The 27,953-nt window shown below is 37.3% G+C and overlaps 1 protein-coding gene across 1 annotated transcript in view; it reads left to right on the forward strand.

Annotated features, from left to right (window-relative positions):
• The first annotated feature begins 253 nt into the window (after positions 1-253).
• Positions 254-27,953, forward strand: part of CCDC171 (coiled-coil domain containing 171) — a 160,700-nt gene continuing 133,000 nt past the window's right edge. The window contains exons 1-6 of the mRNA XM_009328066.1: positions 254-331; positions 2,862-3,033; positions 6,794-6,932; positions 8,985-9,159; positions 12,049-12,230; positions 17,360-17,506. Coding sequence (XP_009326341.1) covers positions 2,876-3,033; positions 6,794-6,932; positions 8,985-9,159; positions 12,049-12,230; positions 17,360-17,506 — 801 coding nt within the window. The 5' untranslated portion in view covers positions 254-331; positions 2,862-2,875. The remainder of the gene's footprint in view (positions 332-2,861; positions 3,034-6,793; positions 6,933-8,984; positions 9,160-12,048; positions 12,231-17,359; positions 17,507-27,953) is intronic.

The following is a 27,953-nucleotide window of genomic DNA, read 5'->3' on the forward strand; positions in this document are numbered from 1 at the left end:
CGTGCTCTTTTCTCGCCTGCGGCGTTTTTTGGGTGGCTCCCTGCGGCTGCGCTGGGGTGTTGCTGAAGCCCTGTCCTGAGCTGCCGCCGAGTCTGAGGGTGCCGCCGGCGCTTTCCCTTCGGCCGCCAGCACGCCGCGCTTCCCCTCGGCCTGCCGGATACACCGCCTGAGCCACCGGTACCGCGTGCGCTTGAACAAGCGCTTTAACAAGCGGCGTCTCCGCCGTAAGCGTACTGGAGTGATGGTGTTGCTTTGATTTTTTTAGCTTGCATAAAATTTTTGGTCTACGTTAACGAAAATCTAGTGAATCTTTCAGCTGAAACAACTGCTGGTGAGTTTTTGTAGGTTCCAGTGCAGGTATGTTAGTTACGCCTGGCTTTGTATATTTTAAAGTAGTACATCGTAAGATCATGGTTAGACTTATTTTGACTAGTCTCAATCATAGAACGGTTTGGGTCGGAAGGGACCTTAAAGATCACCTGGTCCAGCCCTCCTGCCATGGGCAGGGACGCTTTCTGCTAGGCCAGGTTGCTCAAAGCCCCATCCAACCTGGCCTTGAACGCTTCCAGGCATGGGACATCCACAGCTTCTCTGGGCAGCCTGTTGCAGTGCCCCACCACTCTCACAGTGAAGAATTTCTTGCTTAGATCCAGTCTAAATCAATGGTCTTGCTAAAGTTAGTTAAGCATATTCAGAAGTTCACGAGGAGACTTATGACACAAGTTTTGTAGGTAGCACCCATCAAATGTATTAACTACTCAAACGAACGCTTCTTACACTGTTTTGCTTGATTATGGGGCTCCTAAGAGCCATTCCATGCCACTTGAATACTTTTTTTCGTAAGTGAAATAGCATGCTTTTGGAGTGTATCCATTTGTGTGCTAATAAACTAGCTATTGATAACATACTTTAACAGAGGAAGGTGGCGTATTCAAAATCATCAGCATTCCCAGAAAACATTCCTTAGATTCCCCCCCCATGTAACTTCAGAGTAATTTCAGGAAGTTTTAAAACGGCAGAATGATGTGGATGTGACAGAGTACATTTTGATTATGTTTTGAGACAGACTTTTTTTCACTGCAGCTGTTGGTTGTTGAGTAGAGTTAGTGAATTCTATTCATGAGGTGAAAAAACAGATCGCTGAGGAAGTCTTTTAGTTATACCTTTTTTTTTTACTGTTCATAATGAGATTTTGGTGTAGGTTGCAATAAAGCTTGAAAGGGTGGTATGAAAAACTAGTTTCTCAGTGTTCAGAGCTGCATCTTAATGTGAAAATTGGGCACAATTGATAGAGGTATAGTTTCCCATACCCTGAGATCACAATTTCATTTTATCCAAGCAATTGATCTTTGTTGAGTACAATACTACAAATGCTGTCAGGATTGTTCTTCTGTCATGTAAAGTTGGAGGTTTTAGTTTGCAAGTTACTAATAATTTAACGGGCCTTAACATGTGCCTAGCAATTGTGTCTATACTTTGAAAATGAGGTCTTCAACTATTTTTTCAGTTGGGATGGAAAGAAAGCGTCGTCGCTTTTGCTAGGAGTGTGAGCGACAGTTGTATGGTAGTTATGTGTTTTGGGGCTTATGAACACATGTACCAAGGTGAATTCTGATGGGTAGATCTTAAAAATCACAAATGTTACCTCTAGATATACTTTATTAAGAAACTGAAGCAAACTGTTAACCTTCATTGTACTTTTCTTCCCATATTACTCCACTTGATTTTCAAGATACTGTGGAATAACTGTATGTTTGAATATAAAGCAGTATGATAACCCTGGGCACCAGTTCTTGTGCTTTTTCTGTTAAAACAAAAAAAAAGTTTTTAGAAATAATAGGTTTATTCTTGGTTCATGTTCTGTTAAAATTATAGTTTGAAGCAGAAGTGCATTTTTTCTTCTCCATATTTCTAGTGCAGATTATTAGCTACTGGAATGAACAAAATGAGTTTATAGTTAATATATTACACCAAGTACTTCTGTGTTCAGTCCGACAAAAATAGACTGTGGCAAACATGTGGCTGTGAGACAGAGATGGTAAAGATGAAATCCAGGCTAGTTTCTTGTTTTGGACTTTAATGTGGATGTCCATCTGCTGTGGAGTTCAAAAGCAAACCTTCATGACTCATTAATCTTGACTGTTGGATACAGTTTATTCTTCATGCTACCTTGCTTTAATTAATGGAAAGAAATAATAAATGAATTTGCTGTTCAACTTGAAGTAAATCTTGGAGATTTTTTAAGGTCTATGTTATAAATACGTTATCTGTATTGATTTCTTTTTATCAGTAACACTAAACTAGTGAGTTTCTGCTAAAGGTGAGCTGAGTTATAGTTCAATTTAATATTCCTCCTGTATGCCCCTAAATATTGCTGATATGTCTAATACAATAAAAATGCTTTCAGGTAGAAAGTTCCAGACTTATGAAACAGTTGGAAGACTTGTTATGTTAAAGGCTGTTATTAGAGAGCAAACCTTGGATATTAACCTACTTAAAAGATCACAGTACATGCATTTATTTCCCTTACAATTATTTTGAAGAGAAATGGAGTTTGTGATCCTCTTAGGAGAATAGAGAATGTAGGGGAACAATCTACACAAACATAATGTTTTGTATTGACATCCTTCTGAAAACCCTGGCAGCAGATATTCTACAAAATATTTTTTTTTCGTATACAATATTGAAGCTTAGAGGACTAGCAGCACAATTCTCTTTGTTGACTAAAACTGATGTCAAATTACAGTTGGTGGTAATTGTTCACATGACATAGTAGTAACACTATTTGGTAACTGTTGGTCAGTGTTAACAAGTGATTCTTTTATTATGTTGCCAAATAAACTAAAGCATGTCTCTTACAGGTTTTCATGTTTTTATGATATGGAAAAGAGTAATCTTTGAAGCTTGTCAAGTAAAAGTATATGTGGTCAGAGATGATGTTCATTCTCCAGAGTTTATAGACTTAAAAAGCTGCGTATTGGACGTCATGAGTTTGTCCTCTCCAGTCAGCTGCGCTGCCACGGAAGCTAAATGGTGAGCTTCACTTCTGTATATTTAAGTCTGGTAATATGGTTCATGTTTTTGTGGTTTATTTTCTAGATCCCTGAAATTATGTAATTCAGACTGAAGAAGAACCAGATATGGTGTGATACATGCAAGCTGTGCCATGTTGGTATTAGTCATTAGATGAAAAGATTTACTTGGAGGCGTGCATACCGGCCATCTGATGTGCGAGAATTCTGACATGACCGTAGGAGACATGACTTGGAGATAGAGGGAGTTCCTGTCTGCAGTTAGGAATGCTGACCTGGAGTTACAGAATCGTTTTCTGCGTTAGCTGAGGTGGTAGAGGTCAGCTTTAAGTGGCACATGGCTCTTATTTTTTATAACCTGATATGTGTTTGATCTTTGGCACAATTAAAGTAAGCTTTAATTCATTCTGTTTGTCTTAGCTGTGAGAGCTATTTGTCACTAAAGTCAAAGTCTGATTATACAAAACTGGCAATAGGAACAGCAAAATTCCACGAATATGAACTTTGGTTAGGAAATCAGACTGCAGACTACTTAAGCTGGAGAAGTTTAGAAAGATGCCACTGCTAGGTAATAAATGAAAGAAAATTTCTCTGTTACAAAATTACTCTACGTTTTGTGCCAGATGTGTAAGCAAAGCTAGTGAAAAACTGTTTTTCTGCAATGTTCTATGTTCACTGTAACTAGCTGACTTGTGAACGTGAATTTAAAGTTTTTGAGTTACAAATAGTCATTCTGCAATGTAGAACTCAAAAGCTATTTCACCTTCTTACATGCTTTCTTGAAGAATCTTAAAGTACTACTAAAAATGGTGTCTTAGATAAAAGCTGTAGTTGGTAAAATATGTATTTTAGTTCAAACCCAATGATCGATGAACTATTAATATATGAAAATGGAAGTACAAAGCATTCTCTGAATTCCTGTTAGACTGCAAATCATACATGCTGTGAAACTTCCCAGGGATTTTGTGTGGTTGTTTTGTCTTTGATTTAAGCTTCCGAGAGCTTTATGCTTGTAGCACTTCTACTTGTGATACAAATATGGAAGGAATAATCTCCTACAATAGGTAGTATGAAGCTTTAATAAAGTAGTGCATGTGCTGGTGACCTTGTGATGATTAAAGAAAATATCACAGAAATAAGAATTCTTAAGGCCAATCTATTTTAATTGAAAATGTGTAAGTAGACAAATAAAATAATGAATGAAGTGGTTAACATAGTAATATTCCCTCTTTTTTGTTTTTTTTTTTTAAGTAGCTGATTCAATTTGATTCTATACTAAGAACAAAAATAGGGTTTCTGCTTTATATTTTTAATTTTTCAGTAATGACATTGTGAGTTTAGCAGCTGTGCAGAAAATACCATTTTAAAAAGGTGTTTAATGCTTTTTTTTCCCTAGTAGTTACTGTTGTGCTGTTGTGTCTTAATGATCTTACGCACATTTTTCATTTCTATGATGTCCCTAATTTGCTATTACTTGTGATGTTTTGTGACTTGTTGTTTCCTCTCCCCCTCCCCCCCCACTCATCCAGTTAAGTAGAACTTTTAATCACACAGTTAAATTTTCCGCTGAGTAAGTTTTATTGTGTAGATATCTCCATTGTGCTCTTCCCCCCCCCCCCCCCCGATAATTAATAGAGGAGTTGGAAGGAACAGTTTTCTTGAAAGCTGATTGCCATACAAACCAATGTCATTTACTTGAAGATTTAAAGGTGTTTTTTTATTTACTTTACAAAAAGTACTCATTCCCTTGCTTGCATTCAGTGTGCTCTCCATGCAAGAAGTATTAAATATTACCAGGTTTAAAGCAGCGAAACGACCTCCCTGCTGCCCGCAAACTAACAAAATGGTTACCCTTTCCATAATCCTTGTTTCTCTGCCCCAGTCCTCCCCAGTTTTCAACTTGGGTTCTGTTTCTCTCCCTAACCCGTGCTTTGCTATCTTTGGTGCTATCTGGCCTTTACCTGTCTTCAGTTGAGATTGATACTTCTTGCATCATCTCTGAATAAGATGACTTGCCTTTCTTTCATGCCTGTTTTCCCCAGCCACAGAAAAATAAAGGTCTCCCAAACCTATTATGACGTCCATAAACAAGCTTTTATAGAGTTTACAGATGCTCCCACTGTTGAGATCCTTCTTATTTCCTGCTTGACTTACCACCATATCTTCTTATTGCAGTAGTTAAGAGTTGCATAAAATAACAATACACGATTTTACTTACCTTGTTGCTGATCTTTTGCCCTTTGAGTCATGTTGGTTCCTTTGGGTATGGCTCCCATAATAAAGACTGAAAGCTAATAATGTGCCTGTGGTTTTCTTGCAGTACATGCAGGTTTTAATGATCCTTATCTCCTACATTTATTAAATATGTAAAATGTGTTAAGTACATGGCACCCTGTAGAACAATTACTGATGACATACAATTACTCTGATCTTATAGCTGAAGTCCATCTTGTTTTTAAATGGAAATAGACTTAGTATTTATTAAATTATAAAATATTTACAGGCTGCAGCTAGAACACTGAAATTTCATCCATAGTTATTAGTACCTTCTTTAAAGGCAACACAATCTAAATTACTATTCCTCTTGTTGATGACATTTGTGTCTTTTTTGCTAGTCAACTTATGTGAGAAAACATGTATCGTCAGGTAGAGTTCTCAGTCGTGGAAAATGTTAATGGGGCTTATGCACAAACCCAGGGGTAAAGTTGTCATTTTTTATTTAGAAAAAACAAATAATTAAATCCTGGTAGACTGTCATTTCTGTAATTAATATTTAAGACTTCATGTAGACAAAGGTAAGCTATTTTAGTATTTTCAGTTCTGTATGAAATGATGCCAACTTTGTGGTTAATTTAATCATGTTTCTTTTTACAGTATATGTCATGTTTAGTTGTCCTGACAACTTGTGTTTTTGTGTGGAGCAACTAATATTGCAGCTAGTCTTACAGATATAAAATAATGTGAAAACTGATATTTAACTCCTGAAATAATTTAAAAGTTTGAAGTTACAATAACTGCACATAAGATTATTAAACTAGTTTATTTTAATTAAATATGTATTTTGTACTCACTTTTCACTCTACATATAAAAGCTTGTTTTGATTATTTTAATATTGCTTGTGGTGCTCAAGGGCTCATCCTGCTAACTGCCAAGTAGGTTTTCTTTTAACTGAAATAGTAGTGGAAATGAAGATACTGGGTATTTTACAGGACTAGACCTTTAATTTGTATTGTGTTTGTGATCAATTGCTTGTGTGTGTATATATATACATCTTTGAATAAAAAACATGGAAACATGATTTTTGTTCCACATATGTGCATTTGTTTCATGACGGAGGTGGTTTTGAGATGGTAATCCATGTTAAAGAATGAGCCTTACTGCAGGAGACAAACAAAAACTTGCTAGTCATTTTAACGTAAGTGATTGGAATGGTGTTTTTTAAGCATCCTGAAAGTTTATTGAATCAATAATAAAGATAACGAAAAAAAATAAAAACCATGTTATGCTTAAATCAACTTTGGGAAGTCCGAAGTGCATATCTCTCTTCAAGTTCCTCCTGCTACATCTCTCATAGCTTTCACAATAATCAATTCTATATAACTCTTTTTTCAAAAAGCAATAGTATGATGACAACTGCGTGGCATAATTTTACTTAAGTGAATGTTTAGAACTTTGGGATCGCAATCTGATCATTAAAATAAGGGAGCATTAAAACTTAAAAGGAATACTTATCTTTTTCGAAAACATTCATATTTTGCAGCTTACATAATGCCAAGCATGAGTCACAGTTACTACAAAACAGCAATGAATCAGAATTGGACACTGCTGAAGATCTGAGAAGGAAACTCTGTCAAGCTAAAAAAGAAAAATTAGACTTAACTATTAAACACAATCAAGAAGTAAGGACTGTTTTGTTTGCTTTCTCTTACTCTTGGAATAAATGTAATCTTGTTTCATTAAAATCATACTCTCACGTGGTGTATCAGAAACACAGCCATTAGCTGAAAAATAACAAGGAAGGTGATGCTGTACAGACCTCTCATACCTGTTCCTAGGAACTCTTAGCACCTCTGCTGGCATTGTTAATAGTTAAAGTTGCACCAAGCAGAGTGCAAATTTTCTGCAGGGAAAGCAGTCACTGTGCCTCACAGTAGTTTGTTAGGTAAAATTGCTTGGTGACACAAATAAATAAAAACCACAGCTGGGACCTAGCCTCGTAAAAATGATCTTATTTAGTTCATTCTTACATTTTTTTTGTAGGGTATTAGAGTATCATTTTAATTCTGCAGAAATCATTTGCAACTTAAACCTAGTACAGTGTTTTTCTGTGTGTAGTACATCAAATCCAGCTAGGATATCCTTCAGTGGTCTTGCAATGTCTCAGCTTGTGCAAATTTTCAGTTTCCAATAACTGTAACAATGTATAATGTACAAATGTGGTGATGTGTTTGTCAGTAACTTCATACTTGGTAATGAGAATGTCATTCATAGGGAAGTAACTTACCCACATTACAAAGGTTTTCCATGATGCTGTGGTAGCAAACTAGTATTGAAATGAAACAGTAGTAGGAAAACACTTAATTCATCTTTTCTTTAGCTTGAATATCAGCTTTCGCACTAGTATACATAAGGAAAGGTGGGCACTGAATACAGCAGTAGTTGTAATTGGCTTCGGATTTGTTGCGACTAGGAGCATTTCCTGCACTTGCTAATGCCAATGCCAGTGTGACAGCTGATGTCCTGGTTTAAATTGTGCTGGTGCAGGAGTATTATTACTACTATGGGTAACAATTCTGCTCTCAGCAGTTTGCTAGGGGCAGTTGATGTGGGTGCTCATTCATCTGTTTTGGGCTAAATCCGGCCAATAAACCAAGTTTGCTGTTTCATTCCATTTATTATTGGGGTGTGTACCCAAGTTAAGAGGTTCCTGCTTCTCCCACAAGGACTTTCTCTCATGCTGCAGTTAATTCGTTATTTTCCCATTGCGCTATCAGCTGTGGGGTGGTTCTATAAAATGGGTCCCTGGAATTACCTGGATTCAAAAAAACCCCACCTCTTACATTGAGAGTTTGAAAGCTGGGTGTGCACAAGGATCTTCTGCGCCATTTTGCTGTTGTGGTTTGCACCGCAGTGTCAGGTTGCATTTTAGGTAGATAAACTACTTGAGAGACTGGGTATTTTTCCCTATTGGTTTACTGTATAGTTACAGATAATGGAAATGCTCAAGTTACCTATGTGTGATATTATTGAAGTGAAAGGGCTACTTTGTAGATGTTGTGAAGAAATATATATTTTACTTTCCACCTTCTTGTGTTGAAATAGCTTGAACTTGATTTTCTAGAACCAGTTTTTGGCAGCAATGACTAGACTATGTTTCTTAATTTGGATAAGATCACTTTTTGAAGCATTTTCCATTCTTAGTTTGTTGCCTGTTAAATTTAGTAGCATTCTGTTTGACTACAGAACGTTATTGGATTGAATTTTATGTTCATACGTATACTTGTGAGTTATTAGATGTCTGATAGTCTAGCATCCCGACATGACTGTTTTTTTAAGTGTTAAATTTAAAGAAAGTTACCAGAAAATTGCCTATGGAATATAATGTTTCTGTTGCTGGAGTCTTTCCTTTGAGGTGCAGGGAAGATGACAGTATTATGACTTCTATTTTCATAAGGTAGTTTATTTTCAGAAAAATGGAGGGATATGTTTAAGGTACATGAAATTAATCTAGGAATAGGAGCTGTTTGCATAAAAAAACAGTAAAAGTACTTAAAGTCTGCATAAATGTGTATTTACAAGACTATATTTCAAATTCAAGTGGAATAAGAAGGCAGCTGTAAATGCAATTCAAAATGTCCTTTAAAAATATGCTGTAGGTGTATTTCTGTAACATGTTGCATTTTTTCAAAGGAGCATTGTTGCCAGTTTTCTGAAACAAATTTATTTTCTAGCTGTCCAACTATGAAAGCCAGATAGTCAAATTACGGTCGGAAATTGAGAAAGGAGAGGCTGTTCGACAAAGTCTGGAGTATGAATTGGCAATTGCCAGAAAAGATGCTCGTCTGAAAACGTATGCTGCAGAAGAGGAGTTAAGTGATGCAAAAAACAAACTTGTGGAACTGCAAGGTAAGTTTCAAAGAAGCAAACATGGAACAAAGGCTAAGTCAGTTTCAAGACAGGAAGACAAATGAGAAGCAGTGACTTAATTAAATTTTCTAGTTACTGCTGTTTTTCTTGAATCTCTCTTATCTTTCCTCTCTCTTATTAATTTGCTTTTGTAAACTCATGAGTTTACAACTCTTGCTGTCTCACGTGTGAATTAAAACTAACCTGCTAAACCTATCAACCCTTTTTACTTTTGCCCCTTACCTTCTGTTGTTCCCCCTTTCACTGCTGTCCTTGTACAGAATTGTAATCATGGTGGCTGTTTCCACATCCTGGTTTTCACTATGTCCAGCAGTTCTTCCTTTTCCATTTCAGGAGAAAAAAAGAAAAGAGAAAGTCCATTCCTGTTCATTTGTCTGCATGATTTCCAAGAACTTTTTTCCAGAAGTTCTTATCATACTGCTTCTTTCTTGCTTCTTTTCAAAGGTTTCAAGCTTTTCATTGCTCATGTCTTCTTCTCATCATCCTTGTTTCTCTTTTTATAGGTAATGGAACATGTATGTTGTGACAGTAGTATGTGGAAGGGAAAGTTTTTACCTAGACATTTTTTTCCTACTAGTTTTATGTTCAGAAGCTCAGATTTCCTTGATCCTCCTCAACAGAGAGAGAGATATTTCTCATTCTTACAAGTAAGTGAGGTGCATTTTTAATTACCTAAGTAAGTATAATACCTTTTTAATCTAGTACAGGAGATGCATTTGTGAGTTTGCTGAACCTTTGATGTTCCATGAAGAGTTTAGAGCACTCCTTGTGGAAATTTTATCCTTCCGAGAACGGAAGGAGACTGAGAAACTTGCAAGTACTTAAAGTACCAGGTGTTTTTAAGATAATTAGAAAGCTGAACTTTTCACTCTGTTGGAGAACACACACACACACAAAAATCTTATGGATTGCAAACTGGAAGAAGGCATTTTTTTTCCCTTTGGAAATTCCCCTGCAATTGCAAGCTGAAGACTTGAACTGCTAGTTTCTCACTTAGAGGAAAGCTGTGTTTCTTTCTGTGCATGCTCATTTTACTGCTAGTTTGCTTGCCAGTTTAGAAGTGAGCAGTATGTGTTTGTATTTTAAAATACTTTAAATCTCACTTTGTGATTCATTTTATGATTTAAAAAACTCATTGGCTGCTGAGTCAGGCACAGCTGGCAGGTGTTGGTGGTGGGTGTGGGTCTGCAGGGCAACCTGTGCAGGAGGAAAGACGTCTGGGTCTGCCCATAGCTGGTCCCAGCCAGCTCCACAATGGGCAAACCCACCCACCGCCGCACGCCAGACTGCCCACCAGAGAGTGCATGGTGCCTCTGCCAAAACGTGTTTCAGAAAGGGTGGTAAATGCTGAGAGGAAGAGAGAGAGAAGAAGAGGGGAAAAAAAAAAAACAAAACAGCAGGAGAGACAGGAGCAGAGCAGCAGCCTGAGCAGGGGCTGGGGCCGAAGTAGTGACTGCCCATGTAGGCATCAAGAGGCAGGACTCAAAAGGGACTGTTGCTGATGGAGGAACCACAGCACAGTGACCCCAGCCTGCTGCACTGCCTGTCACCTCCCTGAAGGGACTGGAGAACAAAAAGTGGGTAGGAGAGGTTTTGCAGAGGCAAGGCAAGTTTTCCTAAATGTATGTGTGTGTTAGTTTCTTTCAATATCAGAATCAGTAATTAGAAGTCTGTTAACTGACAGTAAATTACATTGGTTGAAACTCTTCGAACTGGTTTGGTTTTTTTTTCTGTGACAGGTGCCAAAGAAGTCAAATCATCATGGCATTGATTCTCAATTCTTTACAGTTTATAACTTGCTGCTTGTTTTCCCTGGTCACTTGGAGCATTCCTCACTTCGTTTGGTGCTTTGGTGTGACCCCAACTTAGCTCCTGGGACAGAAGGCCTCATCTGTGGCTTGTCTTCTTCAGTATTTCCTCCAAATTGTTTTTCTGCTGTTCTCCATGAGGCTTGACTTTCTGCCGTCTGACAGTCTTTTCGCATCATTGTGTCCACTGATTCTCTATGTCATCTTAATGTGCCTCTTCTGTTCGTTTTATCCTTCTCTGACTGGAAAGAAATTTCAGAAAACTGTGATGAATTTGAAATAAAAATCTGTTAGAAAGTGGTGATCACATAAATGCCAGTGTAGCTAGTTGTATCCAGCAAAATGAAAATATGATACAAAGTACTTTCATCTGAAAGCCAGTTTGTAAAATAAAGCAAGTTCGAAGTCAAACTGCTTAAATAAATAGGGATAGGTAATGGAGGTTTCTGCAGCATTTAAGCTTTCACAGAAGAGTATATACAATGTTCCCCTATCTCAGGGCATTTGCTGGGCTGAAGATTTAAATCTCTTGAGCAGCAGAAAATTTCCTTGGAAAAGCTAAGCCTTTGCTCGCTGGCCCAACCACCTTAGGTTTTCCTATAGTCCCTTTCATGGGGCAGGTGCCTATCTTTACTGTCGCTTAAACTGAGCTCAAAATTAGTTGATACAGACTAATACCTGTATCAAACAGACATTTGGAAATAAGCTGGCCAAACAGTGTAGAAATCTGAGATTAAGTCCTCAATGCTATAGAGACCTCACTTGAAAGAGTTATCTCAAGTTTTTATTCTTTTCCAAGAGGAGAAGTGTTTTAATTTATAAAAATCTCTAAAGCATTCCTATGTCCTTGTGTGAAAGATGCTATAGGAATACAAAATTTGATTGTTTCTTTGTAGTGAAGGTGGTGCTCTCCAGTGCTGGAAGTGTTAATGTTCCAATGTTCCAGAGGATATCACAATACACAGAAGAACTGACAGTCATTATACATTTTTTTTCTGAACATGCTTTGCAGTGCTACTTGTCTTCTTTCTTTCTCTTTTTCTTTTTCTGTAAACAATAGTATTGAATGAAAAACTTCAGCAGAAAGTGGCAGAGACTGAGAAAACATTTCATATTGCTCAGCAGAAGTGGAAAGAACAACAGCAAAGATTTGCAAGTGAGAAGGATGATATCCGCAGAACTTGCAACAGTGAATATGAATTGCTTCTTAAGGAAAGAATCAAACTAGAAAGTGTTTTGCAGGTATGATGTATTAATAGTTGGAAAGTTGCATGAGATGATGGCTGGAACTTTCTTGGTGCAAAGTGTGTGGTGGGTTGGGGTCTTTCTGGTTTAGGGAAAAAATCCCCTAAATAGCTAAATTCTGCAGAATATTTCTGAAGAATACAGCTTTATAAAGTTACACTTACTGTGTCACAGTCTTTCTTGCTTTGGTGGAATGTGTTGTGGCTGATTTTCATGGTAGACACCTAAACCAAGTTACCAGTGCACAGTGGTAGTGAGGCCCATTTGCACTGTCACGCAAAGCTGAGTTAGTAAAATCAGGGACAGGCAACACCTAGTTTCTGACTCCATTTCCCTCTTACCTCCCCCAGTTTGACATTTAATAGCCTGTGAACATGAAAATCATTTGTATAACAGGGAGGCTACACACTGTCAGGGAACCTAGACAGTGATGATGGGATTTCCAACTGTGCATTGTACATTATTCACTGTATGCCACATGTGAAAAATGACTGTTGTTGGAAATTCTGCTGTTTGGTTAGAAAAAAATCGTTTACTACTAAGAGATGGCCTTATAATCTGTTTAGACTGTGGGTTTTTATTCTTCGGATAATTCATTTTATTGTATTTAATGAAAAAATTAATTTTCAAAGTTGAGTTGCACTGGTATGCATAAATCCCTTAGATGTTAAATGTGTAAAAAATAAAAATATGAACTTTTTTTACACTTTTTTTTATACAGTCAAGCTATTCAAAACTGAATTATGTTTCAAAGAAATCTAGTAGTATTATGGTGTGCAAATACTGAGTTAACATACCCGACTTTTACCTGTTCCACAGGGCCACAAATAATAACACAACTATAATTTAATAATTTTAATCTTTTTAATTAACAATTGAATTACCTTATATCTTAGCAATGTGCTAATAGCATCTGAGGAAAATCGAGAATGTATTCAGCTGTAGTTATCCTTTATGCTTTTGAAGAAGAGTAGTGTAGAGGCTCTGTTAAGGCTGATCGCCATTTACTCATATGCATGATGTATGCAGAGAACAGATTGCTACTAAGAGATTCACTTCCTTTTATTAAGCAAGACTTTTTTTCTTTTTTTATATTCCTATTTTCTTCTTTTATAACTCCCTTTAAGATGTGGCAGACTTGTCTCGGTTGGTCTGGGCATTGGTCAAGCAGTAGAAAATTAGCCCTGCTTTCTTCCCACCCAGTCAGCTCCAGGCCTGGGACAGTGCCAGTCAGTCTTCCCAAATGTCACAAAACCATCCTTACCTGGCAGCTTGATAGCCAGGTTCTGACAGCAAACCTACCTGTTGTGTACTACTTCGTGGTGCTGTCAGTCAGATACTATACAGCACCTGTAGGAGCAGCTCTTAAGAAAAACAGGGCAGAGAGAATCCCTTAATTACATGTATTCCAAAAGTACTGTGTACTGACTCTTCATCTGTTTGTTTGAAGGCAAGATCTGGAAAGAGAGGCTTAATAATGAGACCTGAAGTAGAAATCTGGTGGTGTGGCTATGTAGTGTTTCTGTGCATGGGCTGCAAGATGAGTTGCACTCCGTTATCTTAATGACCAGGAGCCCTGATGGTGGAGAAGGATCCCACTGAACGGGATTTTCTCTGAATGAAGGACAAAAAGGAAGTTCCCTCCTCTCCCCAGTAATTTTGTGGATAAGCTGAACAGTGCTTTGAAGGAACAGTTAGGAGAACCATAAAGGAATAGTTAAACAAAAAAAAACAACAACAAAAGAGAAAGCCAAGGAAAGAGAAGGTTTCAGAGAGAAACATGAGTTGATTGACAGGTGACACCCTGAGGTCCTTCTCAAACCAACAGAAACATGATTCAGTTTTCATTCAAAGTCGATGCTTGAAAAAGTAGGGTTAGGTATAGGCTATGAAGAAACCTATTTTTAGATATGGTTTTCTTTTTTTTTTTTTTTTTAAGTTGCCAGGTAAAGCAGGCTAAGAGTGAAGCTTTGGCTCCGAGTTCTGGCTAACAGTAGGCTGAGTTAGGTTGAGGAGGCTTTGGAATGGACTTGTCTTCTATTCTATACAATGTTTTTTAGAAGCCACATTCAGTGAGTTTAATGCTGTATTAAAAAAAGCAATGTTGGAGAGGTACACTCAAGTGATGTTTGGCCTCAGATCAAAAGGAGCAGTGGATTGCTTGGGACGTTGTGTTCCCTGTCAATGGATGTATATTCAGAAGTAAAATTATCCATGGAGGCAGGTGTTTGGTTGGTAAATGTATTAAAGCTAGAAAATTGTTCACTCCTAAGGTAAACGTGATTCACTACTATGTGTCAACTCCTAATCTGCTTTCAATAGTAAAAACATTCTATTCTCCCACTTTGCTTTTGTAGCTGTTCCCCTGCCCATCATCCTAGTTATAGGTTTTATGAATAGTTGTAAAATTAAAGCAAACTAAAAATACATAAATAAATGTTAAATATGGACTTGAATGCCTTAGTTGTTGCTTGAAAGCTTAATTGGTTTAAACTTGGCAGATAAATGTCAGAAGGATCTGGGTTTATAAATTATGACTTCAAATGTGTTCCAGTCTTTTGCATTGTGTATTTACAGGCGTGTTTTAAATACTTTTATAGTTATTCTGGTTTATGAAATGAAAGCTAGATAAAGTGGATTTAATTTTGGTCTTAATGTGTACATAGAAATGAGATTCTAAGCATGTATGCAAAGCCTGGTTGGAAAAGCTGCACTTCATGAACTGTAGTTCTGAACTTGGCTATGAAAATGCTAAGGTAGGCATGGAAATGAAGTCAGCTTAACCTACTGAAATGTGTCTCTAAGATATGGAGGGAAAGTAATCCTCTCTGCTTTTTAACAGGTTTGTAGTGTGCTTTGTTGGGTGTGCTTAGCATGCCATCTGCTTCATAATAAAAGATGTTGGAGTTCAATAGTCAGTGCAATAGCATCACCTTGTGGTTAGTCAGAATATAATAGCCCTTCACAGAAGCACTCAGGTTTTCCTTAGACTATTTGTGAAATCGTGTTGTTTATACATGCTTTTGTAAAAAAAAAATCAGCCATGTTTTTCATAAGCAGATATACATATAAGTGTGTATGATATGCAGGTATACGTATATATATATATATGTTGTTGGGGGGGTTTTTTGCATGGTGAAGTATGTTTCTCTTTGAACCTTCTAAGTGCAGGTGACTGCTGGGATAGTCTTGCACAGTTTCATACCAAGTCTGAAAAGTTTGGAGACTTCTTTAAGAATTCTGAAATCCTACAACTCATGTTGACTTGTATAACAAGCTTGATATATTCATGTGAATTTTAGACTGATTAATGTTAACTACATTTCCAGTATAAAATGTTTTTAAGTCTTGATGTAGTATTTTGCAGAAACTATGTATTACTTAATGTGCACTTTTCCCAGCTCACTTTTGTTAATGTCTGGAAGATATACCTGAAGAGATGAATATCTGTACCTTTCCTGTGTGGAGAGAGTGGGAGTAGTTGTATATTTCTATGAAAATGGTTAAAAATTTTTTTTAGTATGCTGATGGGAAGAAACCTGTGCATTGGCTTGAATTACAGGCAAAGTGAGGGGATTAGCTTAAATTTAGTCTATATCCAGGTATACTACTTTTGCAAAAAATAGTATATAAAAAATAAAAATAGGGTAATAGTATATACTATCTAATATATATTACATACTGTTTTTACTGAGATTCCCATTTTTTTTCACGTGTTTCACATGCATGCTCCTTGTTTTCAGAGGATACCAAGAAATCATGCCATAGTGCCTGCGCATGAAAGAAGAGAGAAAATAAACGTAGTTTTTTCAGTTACTAATTGGTAACACTTAGCACTGTAGAAGAGTCACGATTCCCTTATTGTCATGTTTGAGTGGCCAAAACTTTCTGCCTTCAATCTGGAGGAACTTCTAAAAATTGTTTTCCAAACTTTGGAAAAGACTCGTATTTCTTTGATCTTCATATATAAACATGGTTCTGTCAGACCTCAATCTTCCAAAGAATCATTCTATATGAATAATTAATTTTTTCCTTCTCCTCCTCCCTGCTCTGCAGATGCCTTATGATTAGTAATTTCTAGGAACAAGATTATGTGATGTAAGGGTAATAGCAGAATTTGCAGACCAGTTGGTTTATTTTCACAAAATGTCTCTTGCCATGATATTGAATAGGAGTAAACGAATAGGAGGACTTATTGTAATCTTTCGGTGTTCTGCACAGAAAGTCATTTTAACAAATTGGGTCTCCAAAGGTCCTCTAACTAAATCACTGGATTTATAGCTTGTTTCTGATGCTAGTTACGGAAAAGCTTATTCCTGTCCACTAGACCAAAGCTACTCTTTTTGAGACTTCTGGGATCTCCAGCTTAAGTATGCACTAGACTACTGGGGGTTCATTATTTGGCTACTTTCCTCTGAGCCTGGTGTGGTGTGAATGTAGATTTTGTAACAGGGACTCCACAAAGCTGCTAAGTTCAATAGTCTTAGTAATTATCTCAGCCTGTAACTTGGTTCAACTTCTGAACACAGAAATTGAAGTGGGGAACGGCTTGGGTATCTTATTCCACTGAGAACTTCATAGTTCATGCAGAAAATTTTTTAAAGTAATTCAGTTTCTAGACAGAAGAAAGTCTTTCTCAGAATAGCAGAAATGAAGATTATTTAGTCTATGGGAGTAACTATTTTTAAAAATGTCTGATTTGATTTCAAGTTCTAACAATTAAAACCAGAACAAAATACAACTTCTGTCCCTATGTATCATTTCATCAAATGCACTTAACTGTTTCCCTCTCCATCACTGCCATTGAGCTGGGAGAGAGAAGAGGTTTTAAGAGCAGCCTTGTACTCTTTAGAGAGTAAAATTTCCTGTGGGGAATTGGCACCAATTTTAGTATTGCCACAGAAGGTCATGTTCATAGTGGTTTTTGAATCAACACATTTTATCTGGTGGTGACTGAAGAGCATATCTGCTGTTGGGTAAATGGTTCTGTTGACATGTGCTCACGTGTTAGATTTTAATAACCTGTTCTAATGCAGTCTCCATTCACAAAGTATTCTTCTTTTGAACTCTTTACTATAATACTTTATCTTAGTAAAAGTATCTCTTAATGCTCTATTTTTTTCTAGGAGCAGAACAATGCACTGCAAAATATACACAAGAAAATGAAAGATGTGGAGGTGGAACACAATGGCTGTACTGAGCTGCTGAGGTGCCAGGCCAATGAGCTTGAATACAGTGCTGAACGAGAGGAGCGACTTAAAAAAGAACTTGAAGTAAGGCTTTTTGATTATTGCTATTAGTCTCAAAAAGCGCTGACACTCTGACCGATTTAATTTTTAAGGGATGGAACCTCCCAGTTAGGCTGTGAATTCTACGTACTGGATTAACAAAATGTTGAGCGTCTGTTTCGCAGAAAAGGCTGTACAGGTGAATGCCACTTACACTGTGTCCCTGACTTGAGACTGGTGTTTGAACAACAGATGAGAAAAGGTTTATGTAAGTGTGAGAACAAGGCTAACTTTACTTGAGGAAATCTGTACACTTTCCCTAACCTCTTAATTTGCCTATCTTCCTATCTTTTTGGCTTAAGAACAGACTTTGAGAATTAGTGAATTTGCGATGGAGAATTTACTGGAGCTGAGAAAGTCACCAGATGTTGTACTAGCTAGAGAGAATAGCATACTGGAAGATCACAGTGGTGGTATGGCAGCCTCTTGCTATCTAGACTTAAATGCTGCAGGTAGTTTTAGTTTGCCTATCTGTTGAGTGACACCCATTGCTGAGAAGTCTCAAGCCTTTAAGACTAATATCTTGTGAATATGCTTCTTTTACTAAACTGTTAGTTCTCTCCTAAGTTTCAACATTTTGTTTGTCCACTGATAGGCTTTGTAGTAACTATGTTATCTGCATGTACAGTCTGAACCAAGACTTTCTTGGTGGAACATTTGTCACTGCAGAAAAGCATAGTGACCAGATGATTCTTTATCCTGTTGTAAGTTTTCTACCAAAGGCATCTTTAAATATTTCCTGCAATGAATTTTAAAGAATTGGCACTTGGAGGATATTGGGAGCACTTAAAGGAATGAGTGACATACAGTTTTCAGCTGTGTTTGTTCTCTGTTATTTTTCCCTTAAAGGCAAAGGAAGTGTTTAAAGCATTGATTGCTAGGTAGGTAGAGCCCTGCGTTAAAGATGAAGTACAAAAGAAAATTCCTACAGGGAAGATCAAAGCTTATCAACTGAAAACACTGACTTACTGACCAGCAAGGTAGACTTTTGTGCCCTCAAAGAGATCTACAGGAAATCTACTGTCAGGTATTGTGAGCTGCACATATTGGCCCAGGCAGAATAACCTTCAGTTGGAAAGTGCTGTGTACTGTGAGGTTCCAATAACCCTTTTAAAAGCAAAGATTTTTGCTTCCAAGTACTTGAACAAGGGCTTTTTTTGTGACTTCATCGCCTTTAATATATTGACATAGGAATCATGAGCTGAAAGGAGGTGGAGCAAAGCAGCAAATTATTTATCTTTCTAAATATTTTGATTGGATGTACTCACTGACTGTAAATTTGAAAAGGAAGCACTCAGTTCCTTGAAAATGTACAACTGCTAGGCCTTGGAGATGGTTTTATCAGGGAATGTTATCTATTAACCACGATCAGCTAAGATATTTTCATTGCTGCTTAATTTTTATTAAATTATTTTAACTTATTGAATCTCTTAATAATGTCATGAGAAAATAACATATTCAGTTGTTGTAGTCTTGTTGTAAGTATAGCTATTTAAGCAGTGATTTAGGAAAGTATGTGATGAAACCTCTTGCATTCGAAAGTTTAAGCAAATTAGCACTAGTCCTTGTGAATGGAAAAAGAAGTCTAATTTAGACTGCAATGCATATGCTTTAGTCAGCTTGCATCTCACTTTACCATTTCAAAAGTAAATTGCTAAGTGTCTGAAAGGGCCTACGATAATTTTACCCATTCTATACTTGAAGTCAGAGAGATTAACTAATGAGCATCTCTGAAAATACCTTTATTCTTTAAGAAGCAAAAGCACTGGATATTTTAAGCTTTCAATATTGATTACTGTAGACAGTATTGATTACTGTAGACTTCATACTGGATAGTGGACTCAAACCCCAGAGTTTGTGACAACAGCATCATCTGCATCTGACAAGGTACCAGTACTCTGCATCGCTGTTTGTGGAGCAAAATTTGTTCTGCCTTTTTTGTGGCTGAAAGGCTGCAGGGGTTCTGAAGTTCAAAATTCAGGTTAATAAAATCTATTTTAAGTTGCTCTCATCCATAATCCTCTCCCAAAAAAATTATATACTGAGGAACAGTTTAGTATTAACAGAGTTTGCAACCTTTCTTTGATTTAAAAATTTGTAATTCCTCTTCCTCCCTTACCTTCTGGAGCTCAATCAAGCCAGAGGTATTATCTGTCCTTCATGCTGAAACAGAGTGGAACCAAAGGGACCAGCTAAGCTACTTTTCACCTCTATAGCTCAGTTATTGGAACTTTGGTCTTGGAGGCCGTAAGGGAAGGAAATGGGGGAGTGTTCAAGGACAGACTTGTTGCATAGAGGAGAGGAAATGAGCACAGTCTTCCCTTCTAATTGTGTTTGAAAGAAAGGACTATGCCCTTTTAAAAGGGCATGCTGCATTCCCAAGTAGGAGGAAGTGCTTCTGTGAAGCCTGGAGATTGCTGGGATTTAAACACACTGCTGTCTGTAGAATTTCTTCCTCTCTGCCTTAACAGCTGCCTCACTAGCATGCCACCTTCTGTGGATCACATTCGTAGTCGCCAAATTCTTCGCATATATTGTGGAAGAGGCATTAAAGAGGGTACTAAAGCCTGGGTAGTAATTTTCACTGTGTGCCAACATGCCAAATTCTCCTTGTGTTTCTGCCCATCTGGTATTACTCTCACATAGTTCTGTGGTGTTCTAGCTGTCAATTTAAAACTCCTCAATGAACGGGAATAAGAATTACCCATGTCAGAAATACGGATAAAGTTCTGATAACCAGTCCTGTACTTCCAGCTGTGGTTAAATACAACTCTTGTTTTTGCCTGATGTCAGAATTTGAGATGGATTTCCAGTCAGATCTAGAAGCCTTAAAGTAGTAGACCCCAGACAGAATGGTCTACATTTTTTCATGAAATAGCCCTATATTTCTTTATCTGTCTTGGTGGAATTTTTAGCTGATAGATTGAAATTTGGTTTTTGTGGGAAGGTGGACATGGGAGACATGTCTTATTTCAATTTTCATGCAGAGTACCTTGTGTTAATGGGCATTTGATTAGAAAATGTGTACTTAAGGTCTTGATGATGGCAGCAAACTTCTTAAGGTGATTTGTATGAAGAATAGTGTAATTCTAATTAAAAAGCAATCTTATAATCTTTTGTTATACGCTACTTCATGATGTGCAATGAGGATGAACTTTTTTGGAGTTCACAAAGCTGTTCCTTTAGTACCCTCTGCTGGACGTAAGGGGGAAGTCCATGGGAAAATATTTGTGTTTCGGTAATAAAAGGAAATGATAAATTTAGACTCTTTTTCTTTTTGTACGATGGCACTCTTATGAAGAATTGTATCTAGTAGACCATATTATAAAGGAAGGAAGGTGAAAAGAGTCCTCTCCCTCCCCCCCCTTTTTTTTTTTTAAAATATTAGTCTGGTTTTATCCTTCAATCGTTATTCTGAACGTGGTCTAAAAGAGGACATTTCTAGTTTCTGGAAATGGAAATGATGAGGAAGAATAACAGCAAGTTTCTGTGGACTCTTCAGTTGAAAGATAGCTGTTGGTACAGTGTCTAACCTGCTAGCTTTCCAGTTTGCAGTGATGCCAATGTGATATACCATTGCATGGACATGGAGTCCTTCTGAAGTGGAACACATACTGTACCAGAAAAATGTAGATTGGGAACCTTATTATCATTCTGCCTCTTTAACCTAAGATTCAGTAGTCAAACAAATTCTTGATGTATTTGTATTGAACTCATCAAGATACTACTATTTATGATAATAAGTTTCCTGGATTTCCAGTGTCTTTTATTTTACCCTTTAGCTCCATTGCTCTGGAAAGATGATTTCTTGGGAAATGTAGAGCAATTTGTATATAAAAATAGCATTTCTTGTGATGTGTCTAGCTGCCAAAAAGCTGGGTGGGAAAGCTGTTTGACAAACAGTGGAGGAAAGGGTAATGTGGATTTTACCATGAGAACCAGAATTATTAGTTCATAAATTGCAAACTCTTTGTCTTGTTCACAGAAATGTAGTGATTTTCTATTGTTGTTTTATGGGTTTGAGGCTGCCAACTCTTAGTAAGCTGGAGCTCAAGGTCTCCCAAAGTTTTTAAGCCTTTCTCATGAGGCCTGAAAAATGTCCCATAACTTGGTCCATTTTATTTCTGAGACTGAGTATGTTGCCATATTTCTGAGGCTTTGAGTTACCATTTAAAGACTATTCCCTTAGCTTTCACGTTGCCTTTCCTGCTCCCCTGCCTGTAAGTATATTGACCTTTTCATGTCCTGTTAAACATGTCATCTTTATTAGCTTGGTAATGCTGCTGTGATGGGGAGATGACTGCAAAGAAGACTTTGAGTGATGGTCCATCTCTGTATTTGCAGAAGGTATATGTACATGCAGTAGTTTAAGGCTGTGGGTGTATTAAATTTCTTACTGTATCTAAGTCAGTGAAACATGAAATTTAGGTCCCAGCTAAAAACAAAACCAAACCCCCAGATCTGCAGACCTGCTTTTTTTTCTCCTTGTTTTTATTAATTTCACCATGAACTGCAGTGTTAGGTAAGTTATAATTCTCCTAATAAAGACTTCAAAAAGCTCCAAGCAGTGTGGGAGAGGACACATTCCTCAGCCAGTTAACAGTGCTACTGGTTAAACTTTAAACTACTTTTTGTCTTCTGTGACTACACACTTCTTGACGGCTTACCCCCTACTTAATCGTCTGCTTTCTATTTTCTCCACAATGCACAACTAGCATCTAGGAATTCTAGCTTCTGTAACTGTCTTGTATATTCTCTAAGCACTGCAGTTTTTGTAATGGTGTCTCTGCGGTGGCTCCAAAGTTCATGTTTCTTCAGTGACAAGCTCACTGACATAATGGACTTTCTCTCTGAGAGGAGCTTCTACTTTATCATCTCCTATGTCATCATATTATTCAAGTCCAGTTTGAAGGCTGTTCGCTCTTACCTCACTATCAGACCAAAGTTGTTTGAATACTGTCTTATGTAGGCAGCCCTCACCAGGAGTTAGTAACAAGTCCCGCATTAATCTTGTCTGTGTGCATGTGTAAAGTAACAGTGTCAGTTCATGTACTGTTAAGGGGTTTACCAGCTACTGAGCATGAGAACCAAAAGGGATATGTTTTTTTCCCGTAAGCTACTGTACGAAGGGAGAGCAGTTGAGATGGGTTCTCCAACTGCAACTTAGTTGCAGATTGGAATGGACTTGGACTTCATCCAAAGGCAACCAAACTGTATCAGTTTAGCAGTCCTAGTTGTTTTTACTTTCTTTTAACCTGAAGTCAAGCGAATGGCTTATCTTGTAGCCCCCATGCCAGTGTAGTTGTTTATGTGACGTTGTGCAGGTCAAGTATGGCTCCTCTGTCAATGAGACATGTTACTCTAGATTTCATATAAGGAAATGTTTATAGTGAGGGTTGACCGCACTCCATCAGACTGAAAGAATATTTACTTCAGTGGTTAAGAATTGTTTGTAGTTAAGTAACTTCGTAGTTACTAAAAGGTTGTTTATTATCTGGACAGGAGATGGCTCCACCTTACCATGATCAAGAGGCATCAGCATTTCTAACACTAGGTGGAAGCGGTCAGCACATCTTCCAAAGATGTGTTTAGACCTGACCTCCTGATCTGAGTTATGAGTCACAGGGAAATGCTTTTAAGTAGGAAAAAGTAAGATCTTAATCTGAATACAGAAGCACACAAACAGAGTGAATGGATGATGATCCAGATAGGAGGTACATGTGTGTCCTCTTCACTTAAAACTTTATCTTGGCTGAGCATTTCACATAGGAATTGGACCTCAGCCATGGGGAAGTGTAAGCATCCTGACAACTTGTTAATAAAATGAAACTGAAAAATCTTGCAGAAGTGGTCTAAATAGAAGCAGAGAAGAGAAAAATGACTTCTATTACTGTATCTAAACTTAGTAACTGTTGTAAATGTACTTTTCTCTTTTTCCTATTGTTTTCTTCGTTGCTTATCTGATAAAAGGTATTTTGATGTAAATGCAAATGCCAAAAGACTACATTTTCGTGGCTGTGGCACTGCGCAAATGTAGGATACTGAATTACTCTTTCAGTACAAAGTGCCCCAGAATTCACAAATATTGCAGTACTTAGAGCAAGTGTGAGGAGCTGAGAAAAGTGGAAGCCACAGAGGCCAGTTTGGAAAATGGTCTATTGCAATCTGTTAGCATGCAGAAAATGTCTCCTAGAAACCACATTAGCATTCATATGCAACAAGACACTGGAAAAAGTGACTGAACCTTCAGGGATTAGAGTAAACATATAGCATGGTTGCCCACAAGTTCTGAGGTTGGCATTGAAGTTTTCTTAGTCATTTTTATTTGCTGTTTCTCAAGAGTCACAATTCTGTCTGTACTATCATGGAAACAGATCCCAGATATCTTTGTTCTTTAAATTAAGACTGAAATTGACTGAGCTTGAATATCTAAGGGAACTTTGGAGATTCCATGAGTTTGTGTATGGTACCTTACTTAAGATGTATGCCTTCATATATCCTGGTAGGTGCACATGGAAGTAACAAGTGACTGAATGTTGTTGAATAACCAATGTTTTCAATGTTGTGTAAGCAAACACTGTGTAACCATTGGAGAACCCACTTTTTGGATCCATCCTTGAGATCGATCTCTGTGACTTGGACCTGACAAGAAGCTTTCCAAGCTAAACCAGAAAGTATTCTCATTTGACTCCCAGTTGAGAGACTGTGGTCTGGATGTCTGTGGCCTGCAACCTTTCTCTGTAACTTGTTTTCACACAGCTTCTTCTTTCTAGACAGGCATTGTGTAAAGTTTTCGGACTCGTATGGTTCAGTAAGGGTACTGATTCTCACCTTTCGTCTGATTCAAAGAGGTTTGCATGGTTAGCATGGTGCCGGTACCAGTGTCTTTCTGTTTGTCAGACAGGAACATGGAACTCCTCTCCTCGTCCCATTTATCTTTTTGGAATTGTTAGTATGGTGTTACAGGTTAGACTCATCCCTGACATTTCTTTCTTTCCCTCACAGAGTGCGTAATGGATCATTCTCACTGGTAGAGCATGCAGCTTCTCACTGTGAAAGGAAGTGCATATAAGTATCAGTAGAGCCTGTTTGAGCCTTTGCTAGCAAAATAGACAAGATTTTCTATATAGTGGGTTTTTTGCAGCTGTATTCTTCCCAAATGAAACTTCAGACTCAGCTTGGAATCCAGGTGCAACTTTTGTGGCTGATGTGCACTTAGATAAACAGCGATTGCAAGATTCTTTTCCTTAGAGCAGTCTAAGCAAATCTGAATTTCTTTATATTTAATAACTCTGCATTGCTTAGGAAGGCTTATGTGCTAATGGCTGGTTAGATCTCTCACGAAGTTTTCGTTTTCCCACTGATTTCCTACTGATTAGCTGGCATCTGTCTTTGTTTAAATTTGCTAGATATATGGTGAACCATAAGCTTCAGCAATCAAATCATAGAACCCAGGAAAAAGAATATTCATTGCTCCACCAGACACAGACAGGATCTACGTGACTTCCTCAATTTACATATGTAGTTTTTCTGCAAGCTCTTTTAAGCATCTGAATCTCCTCTGGGTAAGACAACTGCTTATACTGGTAAGCTAAGATTAAGGGTTACCTGAGTAATCTTCTCAGACTTTTGAGGAGAACATAGTTCACACTTCATCTTTGGCTTCTAGCAATACAAGAAATTAGTGGCAGTTCTTGTCAGGTCCCTGACAGTGACTTGTCTTGAATGAAAATACATTTTATTTCTCTCCCTAGGTCTTTGTTTTCTGAAAGTCCAGTGAACTAATTTAAACAAGGTTTTAAAAATCAAAATTGTAACAAAATACTGTTATGAGGCAAAGCTTTAAAGAATCAAATTCTAGAAGAAGATGAGCTTTAAAAGCAAGAATAGGGTGCTAAGATTCCTAGCCTTGCGAAGAAACCCCAGGTTTGAACAAGTCAATTTTCTCATGTCTTTATATGGGGATATGATCTGTAAGATGATACTTATCTGTCAAACAGATATTTCGATTTCTAGTTTCTAATTTAATTTCCCTGTGTGTACTGTCTTCAATGGAAAATATTCAAAGAAATCCGATACCTGTCAGGTACATCTAGCTCTTCTTTGGTCAGTGCCTAGCGTTGATACCTCTTTTACAGTAGGCTAGATACTTTGTCCTGCTTGCAATTAGTAGCCTGTTTCTCACATTCCAGAGATCATCAGGAATCTCTGTAGCTGAAACACTAGTTTTCCCAGTGCTTCTCTTTTTGTAGGCATGCTAATTCTACAAGTTAATTCTTCAGTGACTTGCGACAACTCAAGCAAATGAACCATCTGCAAACATCTCGGTTTTTAAATGGAATTGCTCTTACTTCAGACAGCAAGAGTGATATGTTGGCACTTCTTACAGGTGTCTCCTTGCTTCTGCCTCTCTTCCCTCATTGTCCCAGGATTTTCTTAGGACTGAAATTTCTGTGTTTCTGGGAGTTTGTGTTTCCTTTGGACCATGTCTCTTGTCCTTACAGTTAGTGTCCATCATGTTGGCTCAAGGAGATAGACTACTTTTAAAGAACTATGCCAAGAACTGATACATATATGCTCTGTTTGGGAGAATGTGATTGCTCCAATTTTTCATTCTTGCAGATGCCCTCACTCAAGCTGTTATTTATTCTTTCTGTTTTTATTTTTCTTTTTGGGATGGATGAAATCTAACAGTTCTAGGGGGCTCCATTTGAGAGGATAAGTTAACCATTTTGATAGCGTCTTGCATCTCTTGTTTCAGCTGAAGAGAGGCCAAGATGAAGGCATAGTTCTACTTTGGCCCAGTGCTCAGGAAATAAAATAAGACTTAGAAGTCAAATGCAGTGCAGAGCTTGTGAATTAGTATGTTATGCCTAAAAACTTTACTTGCAGAATAACTTTTTTTTCTTTTTCCATTTCAGTGTTTGCTATGACAGTTGACACTTGAACAAAGCAGCCAAAGGCAGAAAAGCATTTTTGCTCTTGAGGGTATGCAGAGAAATATTCTCAGTGAAGTTTCTATTTCTTCATTTTATTTTTTAAAAATTCCATTTCCCACTCTATATGTTGTGATAGGTACCTTCCTCACTGTTTCCTTTATTCTTCTCCTCAGACTTAAAATAGAATTATTTTCAGGCTGACTTTTTAAACGTTATTAAAAAAGAATTAAATCCACATCACTTACATTTATTGTTCACTGACTACTTTTACTAGGCTGGCAGTATTCTTGTGTAAAACCATCCTGTTGACAGATGTTGACCTGTTGGAGGATGCTAAGGAGTCCTTCCAAACTGAAGCAGGAGGTAGTTTGGTAATTCTCCATTAAGGGCAAAGGGGAGTAGGAGCTGAAGTTCGGAAGGAATAATACCGTTAAGAGTCTAAATCAAGCTATTTTTTGAGAATAATTTTAGCAGTATGGAAGTACAATGGGAGTGTTTGTGCAGGATTTGTGAATTTTTTTTATTAAGTACGTTAAGCAGAGAGAACTCCTGGGAAGAGGCAAAGTTTAAGCCTTTTGACAGACGTAACTGTGGAGTAGGTTTGGTAAGCTCTGTGCTGTTGCGGCTTTCCTCTTTAGTAGGCCTTCCATGGACATAAGTTTCAAAAGTCTTTTCTTTTGTGTGATTATACAAAGTTTAAATTTATTGCCAAGAGCTTTTATTTTAGCATCTGTTAATGTTTCTCTCCTTTTAAATGTTCAGAATCAAGATGCATCTCACACACTTGCTACTTCATTTTATTTTTCCAAAATCAATAACTTTGATTGTTTTTATGTAACCTTAAATGTGCTTATGTTAAATGACTTTTTAATATTAATTTCTTTTTCTTGATCTCCCTGATTTAACTTGAAGCCAAAAGATATTTGGGATGAATTTTAGTTTTCAATTCGGTTATCAGTCAAAGTAAAAAGATTTTATTGATAGAAAACAGTGTAGTTAAAATTGCATGTGAATTTCCATTATAGTAGATCTTTAGTTACTGCTTTTGTTAAAAGTATTTTTCCAGATGAAATTCTGTGTCCAGGCCTTTATCTGGACATACATATCTGGTGATTGCTTTTGTGTTTATTGTAACTTGAAACAAATTTTTTCAGCTTGGATCACTTGGAAAAAAAAAAGTTTAGTAAAAATATAGACTACTTGTAGGCAATCCGAATTTCCAAGTAGATTCTTAGCATAGTCATTTGCATTTTTGTGCTTTTCTAAATGTTGTAAGAATGGGTAAGAAAGATGCAACAGTTTAATTCAGAGAATCCCATTTTGTTTAAACTATGCATGCATGTACAGGTGTTCTGTGTAATGAGATGTAGTAAAGGACTAAACTAGTCAGGATATTTGTTAAGAGATCATGAACATCCTGATAATTGCTAGACAAAAACATAACAGAATACTTACAGGTCAAGGAACATAGCAGTAAAAAAATACTAGGTTAC

Source organism: Pygoscelis adeliae, unplaced genomic scaffold (genome assembly GCF_000699105.1).
Source record: "Pygoscelis adeliae isolate BGI_AS28 unplaced genomic scaffold, ASM69910v1 Scaffold45, whole genome shotgun sequence".
NCBI lineage: Eukaryota > Metazoa > Chordata > Aves > Sphenisciformes > Spheniscidae > Pygoscelis > Pygoscelis adeliae.